Source organism: Alligator sinensis, unplaced genomic scaffold (assembly GCF_000455745.1).
Source record: "Alligator sinensis unplaced genomic scaffold, ASM45574v1 scaffold1307_1, whole genome shotgun sequence".
NCBI lineage: Eukaryota > Metazoa > Chordata > Crocodylia > Alligatoridae > Alligator > Alligator sinensis.
This window is the reverse complement of record NW_005843052.1, coordinates 395610-405712: the sequence shown is the minus strand read 5'-3', so window position 1 is coordinate 405712 and position 10103 is coordinate 395610. Positions and strand designations below refer to the sequence as shown.

Here is a 10103-nt window from a genome sequence, read left to right as displayed (position 1 = left end):
ATCTAATGGCAACACAGATCAAGACCTCCCAATAGCAGATGCTGCACATAGATATGCAGCTCCTATTCCAAAGAGCTCGCTGTCTCAACTGACATGATAAGTCCTAGCACGAGCAGGGAAAGAAACACACCATATCTCATAATATATAATATATGGTGAGATATGTCCAATCTATCAACTCCACATATCACTGCAGTTCACAGCTCATGGTGGATTCGTTCCCCTAGGCCATAATATGTGAGGAGTGCCATGCACCTGGTTTCCCACAGCCAGTCCTAACAGAAGGGACATAAGGAAGCATCGATCAAAATTGACAACCGTGCTTTCATTTCATCTTTGTTTCTGGATAAGTAACTAATGATCAGAAAAATGAAAATATTCGTCGGCTGAAGGAAAATAAATTCACAGGGGAAATAAAAACCAAGGAATCGTTAAGACTGACGTCCAGCTCATATTATTTCTGCACTCATAAAGCTATATCTGAAGAGATCCTCAACAAATGGATGTCTTCTGTTATTCCTCCATAGCCCTGGATTCCTGGACTTCAAGCATGCTGGTATCAATTGAGCAGAACATTTCACTGGAAGGGAATTTCCTCCTTGAGATCGTGTCTGAGGTGGGGGTTATTCCATGAGAAAATGAAAAAAAAAACCAGTTTATAGCTAAGGAGGAAGCAGAGACATAGGGACCAAATAAGAGTGGCACATATTCAGGCACTTTAAGATAGCTTTCCTTGTGCCATCCTACCACATGGTCCTCAACAAAGTTCCTGGGTAACTTATTGTGCAATGCTTGCTGGTGCACAGGACACAACTGAGGATTAGATGGCTCAAGCTCATTTCAGATACAAGAGAAATCATTTTGGAAAGCTGGGGGAAGCACTTACAGAGTTAACCATTTCTCTCAACCCAAAATTGATTGGGGTTGGCCATCATTTGAAACAGTTAGGGGCTTGGTTAGATCTAAGGTTGCCGTACATCTGCTGCTCCTGGGATAGTTCCCAGGCTAGTAGCCTTAGTTCTAAGTGTTGCAAAGTGAAGGCATTAAAAAAATGTTTCATTGATCCTACTTTGAGAAAATGCTCAATATTGCCAAAGATGGGATGGGGCAACAGTGTGTTTCAAGGGGGTGGTGATCTCTGTGGCTGGAGTAAGTGGACCCAGCGCTGCCTAACTTCCGAACGATTCTGGTGGCTAGGCCATGATATTAAGGGGTGTCAAAGAAAAGCCAGGATATGAGTACTCACTTCAAATATCTGTATAGCTTATTTTTTACAGAAGAAACGAATCTGAAATTGCAAAAAAAAATTATTTGAGGTTTAGGAGCTTCATCAGAAAGAAGATGGTAAAGAAAAATTACAATGTTTTTTACAAAAAAAAACCCTTCTCCCTCCTACCTGTGTATGCCACAAGATCACGAGAGGAAAGGCTGTGTCATACCTTTTGCTTTTAACACCCAGACCAACGTGATCTATAAAGCTAAAAACAGACATTGCTGAATTATGCAGATCATCTCTGCTGCAGTGTCACAGAACAGCTGATCCGCTTCACTGGCAGAAACACACGTCGCCCCGTGTCACGCCTGCTAATGGTGTGGGACAACGGGGTGACGCATTTTCCCAAGGCTTGAGGGACCCTGTCCTGCAAACTCCAGAAATTCCCAGGAAGGATTAGGCCCCTCCAGCCTGGAGAGTGCCTGCCCGCTTACTTACCCAGACACATCCCAGGGATTTCCAGGGGCAGAACTGGGTAAATGGGTCCTGGCATAGAGGGTTGGTGTGCCAGGCACTCCCCACGTCCCATGGCTCCAAGGCTGGGCCTGAATGAGACTTCTAGTCTGGACACATGCCTCTGGAGATCAAAAGGTGGAGCTCTGTGAGCAGGGATCCCCAACTTTCCCACTTTAAGAGGGTCACCTCTTCAGGGTGGCTGGAGAGTGCCCCCACCACAGAGCTAACAGACATCTACTGCAATAAAACGACATGATTTATTACTAACTTTTGTCATGCCACTGATTTCCCCCTGGTCTGGTGCACGGGGCATCTATTTGGTGACCAATGGTGCCACCATTAACATTTTCCTGCAGCAAATGTGATATCAGTAAATGCCTGATTCTCCCTGAAGTGTTTCAGTGACGCAGATACTACACTGGAGTTGGGCTTATGCCTTTCACAAAGAGCTCTCAGCCGAAGGGGAAACCAAACAACAGAATCCTAGTTCACTTTATGCACCAAAATGACAGCTAATCAGCCTCCTAACTTCCATTTTTGGGTCTTCGCCACACTCAGCAATCCTACTCCATGTGCAGTGAGCACACACAAGCAGCCACATGGCTACTGAGTACAGCCATTGTGCTGCATGCTGGCCGGGCAGGTACGCAGCTCCTTGCATCAGGACCCTGGGCAAGCACAAGACCAACTTTGTATCAGGCTACAATGATCCCTGGCTGACTGGTGCTAGGTGCCAGTGGGCAACCTCCCGTGTTTCAGTGGCTGGGCACTCACCCAGCAGCTAAGTGGCCCAGGTATCAGGTCTCAGTAGACAGCTGCTGTGTTAGTCTCAGCAAGGCCAGAGAGTCCTAGGAAAGTAGGCCTGCTTTCTGCCCGGCAGGACCAGCGAGCCAGTCGTGCTGCATCTGCTGGCCCTGCTCACCAAACCTCTCGTGGCAAATTACAGCTGTGCAGCTGAACGGCAGTCAGGGCAGGTTTTTTGCTGCACTGAGCCATAAAACACTAAGATGATTAACATTAGCTCGACTCACAACATAAGGTCTAACAAGGACTTAGTGTCACAAGTAGGGCTGAAAGAAAGCAACTAATAGCTGTATCAACCCCTGTTCACCCTCTTGCCACCAATTGTTATGCCCACCAAAGGCCGAGGGCCCCGGATTCTGCAGCACGCCACTCCCCTTGGGCCAGGCCCCCGCCACGACTCCCGCCACGCACCTGTACCTGGGCTGGCCAGATGGAGTGGTGTTGAAGGCCAGATCCAGTTCACAAGCTCTATGTTTGATAGCCCTGATTAAAGTGTCATCCACTAAAATGCTCATCCCCCCCTATACCAGATTTTTACAGACACATCAGCTGGAGAAGGCATATGAAAAATTAACAAAGATCAATGCACTGAATATGCAATGCAACCAACACTGGAATTAAATATGTAAGAAACCAATTTTCTGTGACTTCCCTTTTTTATATTGTGAAAAGAGGAGTTAATCTCCTGGAGTTTCTAATGCAGCAGCCTTATGGGATCATATGAGCCCTGTTTCAGAAAACACAACTTGGAATTTACATTTCCTGATTTATTAAACATTTCCATTTTTCTTGTATTTTCCTTTACTTTGAGCTCTCTAGATTGCAAATGTCATCCGTGCACAAGCACCAGTGATGAAGTTCAGAGTACATTCCAAACTTGTTCGATGTTACTTAATAGAGTCCATTTTGAGATTAAGAAACTTTTATTTCCAAGTAAGGTTTTGAATATACATTTCTTTTCCCATCATTACGGCTTTTAAACGCCTGCAAAATGGAGGAAAAGTAAGACGTGAAAGAAAGCAGTTACAAAATATTACCCTACCTTCCACAATAGATAGTACATTCTGAAATAAAAATCACCTGGCAAGCATAGATTCATGAAATTCTCCTTCCTGTTTTTAATAGCCCAAGGATATGCATAATGCTTATCTGCATTAACTCTGCAGTGAATAAAATATCAATGTCTAAAATCCTTGCCTTTCACATAATTCCTGAGTACTCCTAGCTGCAACATCGCTGAGAAATGACCAAATATTTGCAGGATTTTTAGCAAATGTCTCAGAAACCAAAATGAATAAACTGAACTGAAATATATGAATGGACACTTCTCTTTTCATGACATTCAAATCCATGAATGAAATTCACTTTTCAAGAATATGAAAAAGTGTACATACCACACTTCTCCTGTTCTGAGAAGTCTTGCCTGAACAAATACAAAACAGAGAAATGCAGACAGTTGCACAACTCAGGTTACACATTTAGTAAAAGTGGCTGACTCTGTGCATGGGCACCACTCTATTAATTTTAACCTGCCTTGTGTCCATGAAGCAATTTGCTCCTATTAGCAAACAAGATGAGTTCTGGGTAGACAAAACCCTGTCAATGGATTACATGTCTTGTTGGGTTCTTAGCAGTGCAGTGAACATCAGCCTTTGGGAAACAAAGAAGGTCCTGTGCTGCGACCAACACCAACTCAGGCTCTCCCAGGGTTTTCCCACAGTACACTAGCTGTATATGCCCAGTCATATGGTGCCATAATGTGTGCATGTACAGCTCAACTTTGGCAGTGCCAGGGGTGCTCACCTTGATCATGTCATCTCACCCATCAACTCCCAGTCCCATGCAACAAACCCAGCAACGAAGAGGTGAAGCTACTGTGATAGCGCCTTACAGGTTTCCCCACAAGCACATCAGAGAGACACCTTGAAAGTGGCTGAGGTTGGTTTGTGAGGACAGAGCATAAGCTGACAGAAATGGCTTTATTACCAGAGTGCCTACACGAGGTCCAGAGCATATTCCTAAAAATTTTCTACCACTTGAATAACTATTCAGGTTCAGCTGAATGGGTGACGATTTTGGACCAGTGTCGTTCAGTAGGATAAGGAATCAGGACTCCTGGGTTTTGAATCTAGCCTTTTTTCTTTCTGAATGTCTTATCATGAATGTCACAAAGTTAGTCTGGCTCAGATCCAGGAGCTCTGACTCCCAGTCTCCACAACTCTAGCCTGAACGACACCATTTCTCTCCCATTTGAAAGAAAACAATCCAGACAGACAGACTCCCAGCCCCAGCCTCCACTCATTCACAGACCTTTCCACGTTCTAGGAATGGGAAAAGGGCCAGATGTCCTGACTTTTTTCTCCGTCCCAGACTAGGATCCAGAACCGAGGATCTGGAAGCCACAGGACCATTCCTCCTCCACCGTAACTCAGTGGTCTGTCTTGCCCATCATTTTGAGTACGGCTCCTTTGACCTCCTTGTTCCTCAGGCTGTAGATAAGAGGATTCAGGAGGGCAGACACCACATTGTAAAAGAGGGAGAACTTTTTGTCCCGCTCAGGTGAGTAGCTGGAGGCTGGGCGCATGTACATGAACATGGCAGCACCGTAGAAGAGAGTCACAACAGTGATGTGTGAGGTGCAGGTGGAGAAGGTTTTGAACCTCCCCTCACCTGAGCTGATCCTCAGGATGGCTTCCAGGATGAATACATAGGAGATTAGGATCAAAGACAGTGGGGTCAGCAGGACTATAACTGCCACCACAAAGATGACTAGTTCAGCAAGGTGTGTGTCTGCACAGGCCAGCTTCAAGATGGCTGGCACCTCGCAAAAGAAGTGATTGATTTCATTTAAGTTGCAGTAGGGCAACCTCGTGGTGAAGCTTACAATCAACGTGGTAAAGAACAAGCCGCATACCCAGATGCCAATGACCATCTTGATGCAGACTGACCTGTTCATGATGACTGTGTAGCGCAGGGGATGACAAATGGCCACGTACCGATCATAGGCCATTACAGCATACAGTATACATTCAATTATCCCCAGACAAAGGAAGATGTACATCTGGGCAACACAGGCAACATAGGAAATGCTTCTCTTTGTGGAGAGGAGGTGGACCAGCATCTGGGGTACAGTGGTGGTGGTGTAGCTGATGTCTAAAAAGGAAAGGTTGGCCAGGAAGAAGTACATGGGTGTGTGAAGACGGGAGTCAGTCTTGACAAGGGCAATGAGAAGGCTGTTCCCAAAGAGGGTCGCCAGGTAGATAGCTAGGAAGAGCACAAACAGCAGCAGCTGCATCTTGGGGTGGCTGGAGAACCCCAGCAGGATGAACTCCGACACTGAGGTGGTGTTTGCCCAGTGAGACTCCTCATCATTCGCCATCTAAGAACAAAGCAAGTGGTGAGAGAAGCAATCGCTCCAAAGGATAAAATGCAAAAGGGTAAATTCTGTTGTGTTTTGGACCTCCAAATGGCAATTTCACAGCTGCGTAACTGCATATTTTGGCACTTATGCACTGTTTTAAATTCACCTCTGGACATGCAAGTGTGTACATGTCTGTTGATCATACTGACTATACACATGTACAGCAACATGTGCTTACCCAGGCATACACATAGCCTAGGATGTCCAAATATATTAGGCAGGAAAAAAACCATGATCAGTGAATAATAGATTATGCCAAGTTCCTGAAAATATCAAGCTATTTATTGCTCAAGGAAAAAAACAGACTAACTGCTACTGGAAAAATTCTGACCTACTGTAATCTCGCAGTCTTTCTACTCTCTTAAAAAGATCACTTCCTAAGGACATCTCTGCTTTGGCAGTCTTAACTCCATTGCTGGGATGGTCAACAACAAGCCAAAGTGGAGCCACTTCCCTGTTCTCCTCAGGGATCCAGGTCTGCATTGCTCCACCGACACAAACCAGTTGCAAACTTGCCTCGGACACAGCCAGCTCCTGGCTCCCTTGGCACAGCAAAGTGCATCAATGTACTCATCACTTCTCAGTGATTCTCACTCCTCATATACTATTGCAATTGGGCAGAACAAGGCCAGAACACAAGAACTTGTTAAAAGGATGTTGAGTACAACACCGCAATGGTCACATGGATCCTCAACATAAGCCAGACTAGCTGGGTGCTGAGTGAGAGGTGCCCTGATGCAGGACATACACTCCCCAGGATTCAGGATGGAAACTCACTCCAGTGCACCTTCACTTCCTCACTATCCATCTCCCCTAGTCCTTTCCTGCTGGACTACACCAGTGATCCATCTATTCCAGCATCTTACTACTTATTTGCAAGGGCACAGAAACTCCCAAACTATGTCCAGATACTGGTCTAGCATGCACAACTGCCTGCCTCCAGCTGTGGCCGGTATCAGCTGCATTAGAGGAAGGTGCAAGGGGACACTTATGAGGCAACAGTGCCACAAAGAAAATGCCAGTAGTTAGAGACAGGCTTGTACTCTGTCCCTCACCTTCACTAATATCAATTCTTTGTTTCTCCTTTTACTTTAATGTTCAGTGTCTACCCCCTTCATTCTGATACTTTCATCCCAGCAAAGCTCACAAGAAATTGCACTTACTTTCATTCTCCTCTTCCACCCGAGAGAGCAGGATACATCCTTTTGCTGCCAAAATCCACGATCAAGACATACCAAACAATGGATCGCTATAAATTAATCCTTCAGTCCAAGGACAGGATGGTCCTCACACATTGCTAAAGCTTTCCTTATTTGTGGAAAACTTTGTCTGGATGCCAACGGTATAAGGCAAATAATGAAAAAAATAGATAAATTAAGCAGCTTGCTAGTAGACACCCCAGTAAATTAAAAGTCAATGGCATGGCATTACTAAGTATATTGCTACTTTCTGTTTCAGGAGGATATGAAGTTAATTTGTAACATTGTTAAAGATTTTACTTTGATCAGATTGAAGCATAATGCAGAGCTAGTTAATCGCAGTTTTAGTCCTCTGTATGTGAAGCTCAGATCCCTATCCTTCACCTGTTTTTCCTCAGCAAAGTTCTGGTTATTTAATATAACTTCTCCTTTCCCAGTGCCATGAATCTAATTTGAAGTACCACTAACAAGTGAAGGGGCTGTTCACAGACAGCTGCTGAAATGACAAAAATATTCGTATAATAAAATATTCTAGGAAAAAAGTGAGATTACTCAAAGAGTGCAAGTGTAAAGAGATTAATTCTCTTCTCCGTTGCACTGCTCTTCACATGAACTGAAAAGCTTATGAATTAATTCAAGAACATTTTCAATTATTTCAAAGCTGGTTTTGAATCCCGAAGTCATTTCCTTCCAAATAGTCAGTCACCAAAGGCAAAAGCTACTTACAACTTTCTAAATAAAACTCTCCAGGGTTTCATTCTCCAATTCTTCAATTCAAACAAAATCAAAAGCAACTTGCAACTATCTTCTCTCCTCCTGGGTTTTCCTCTCCAGTTGTTCAATTAAAACAAACTCACGGGGTGAGGATATATGCAATGGAACAAAACATTTTCTTGCTTGCTGAGTTTATTGTTCTTCAGGAGAAAAAGAGTCAGAAAAGAGTGGGAAAAATAGCTAAAAGTAATGAGCCCTCAAAATATTTAGTTTGGTTGATTTCAGCATTAAACATGGTCTCCCACACTTTTGGTTGGTTTTGCAAGACCAGCAAACTAAGAGACAAAAAGGGGCAAGGGCTGAAACCATTTCTGGCCACCATGTCTGGCCCAATATTACTCAGAAGACTGCCCTCTGCTCCTTCCTTCCAAAGCACATAGCCCCCGACCTGCAGCAGTGGGCTCTGGGTGTAAAAGCCAAGAGGAGTGAGGGGCTCTCTCCACATTGAGAGACGTGAAACATACTCCACAACAGTCAGCACAATGACTTGGGAGCTGATGGGAGCTATCAGGAGGGCAGACCCAATGCATTGCTGCCTCTCAACAGCTCTGGTCAGTGCTGCCTGTTGTAGATTGTATTCAGTGTCTCCTACCCCTCATTGGGTTTTGTACAAAGAGCCTCTGTTGCTAACCCATGATGTGGAATCCACTGCTGCTGCCAACTGACCAAATGCCCCCTGCCAGATGTTCAGGTTAAGGCACAATGGCATCTGATGCAAAGCCACACAATCATGCTTCTTGCCTTGCCACACATGCGTGGCAGAAGGTATGACTGTGGGATGCAGCATCAGATCCCATCATACCTAATAGCTGCTGCAGGGGGAGCCTGGTGTGTCCACTTGAAAACTCCTGCCACTGGGAGCCCTGCCAGCTGATCCAGTGCTGATCTGCACCAAGGTGATCTGCAGCATGGCATCTCCCTGCGACTGGGAGCCCAGATCAGCTGACTGGGCTCCCAACTTTGGGGTGCACCTGGCCACACATTCAATAAATGGCATGATAAGAAGCAGCCATGAAGTTTTTACCCATTACACAGATGTTCAGTGCATTTAAACCAGTTGGAAAATGCCTGAAACCGGTTGAATGGCTGAAACCTGGTTAAATGCAGAATCAGACTTAATTGATTTGGGTCAAACCTTTTTATGCAATGTCCATCCCAGACCCCTTGCTGGTTTGAGATAAACCAGACTTCCCCAGCATCCCAGCATGCTCTCTGGGATGGGTGGGGCTCTCTGCTCCACAACAGGTAGCTTAATGTCCTTCCTTGAATAAGCTGTTTTAAAAGAGCTGTTTAAGAAAAGCTTCATTAGTTAATGGAGACAGGCTTTTTTTTTCTTAATGGGTTGATAAACACTGATCTGGGGAGATAAACATTTCCTGCTGGGCTGCTTTGGTGGGGGAAGGTGGAATAATCAAAGTCCTTCCAGGCCTGTCCATGCCCCCTTCAGCTCAGCGCTGTGGCAGCGAAGGGAGGGCTGCTTAGCGCGAGCCACTGCAAGCATGTGCCTCCATGTCCGGAATGAAAAGGAAATGTCTATAGCAGTAAATAGGCTCACCGCCCTTCAATGCCAATGTGACAGGTGGGCAGGACCGGAAGTCCTGCCCCCTTAACCCTGCCCACTTTCCCTTTGTATGGTGCATGGTATCACCAGCCCTGCCCCCTGACCCCAGTCAAGTGGTGCATGACATCAGCAACTCCACCCCCTGACCCCAGTCACATGGTGCGTGACATCAGCAACTCCACCCCCCCATCCCCAGTCACATGGTGTCTGACATCAGCAACTCCCCCCCACCATCCCCAGTCACATGGTGTGTCACATCAGCAACTCCACTCCCACACCCAGTCACATGGTGTGTGACACCAATACCACATGGTCCATGACATCAGAAGGACAGCCCATGCAGACCCCCAAAGCCCAACCCCTCATGCTGCAAGAACCGCCCCAGATCTCGTGGTGCAGTTATGACCTATTGCCCAGGCCCCCAAAGCAGATGTTGAGAATTTGGAAGATGGTTTCTTTGTGCCAGGGTTTTAATTTGTCCTCAAGCATTTGAATGCACCACACGGGTGCTAGCATGGGGTGGGTGTGGGGGGGAAGCGCTTACCAGTCATGTCTACAAAGGAGGCTATGTTAAAGGAAGTTTATTACTCTCCTGGTGAAGCTGGCAGTTTTGGC

General features: G+C 45.6%; 1 protein-coding gene across 1 annotated transcript; it reads right to left on the bottom strand.

Annotated features, from left to right (window-relative positions):
* Window positions 1–223: 223 nt before the first annotated feature.
* On the bottom strand, window positions 224–7156 carry LOC102381440 (olfactory receptor 2A1/2A42-like). Its single transcript, XM_006036991.2, has 3 exons — window positions 7118–7156; window positions 4984–5912; window positions 224–275 (listed from the first exon to the last, which is right to left on the bottom strand). Exons 1-3 carry the CDS (start codon window positions 7121–7123, stop codon window positions 224–226), a joined length of 987 nt encoding a protein of 328 aa, XP_006037053.2. The 5' UTR covers window positions 7124–7156.
* Between the last annotated feature and the right edge of the window lie 2947 nt (window positions 7157–10103).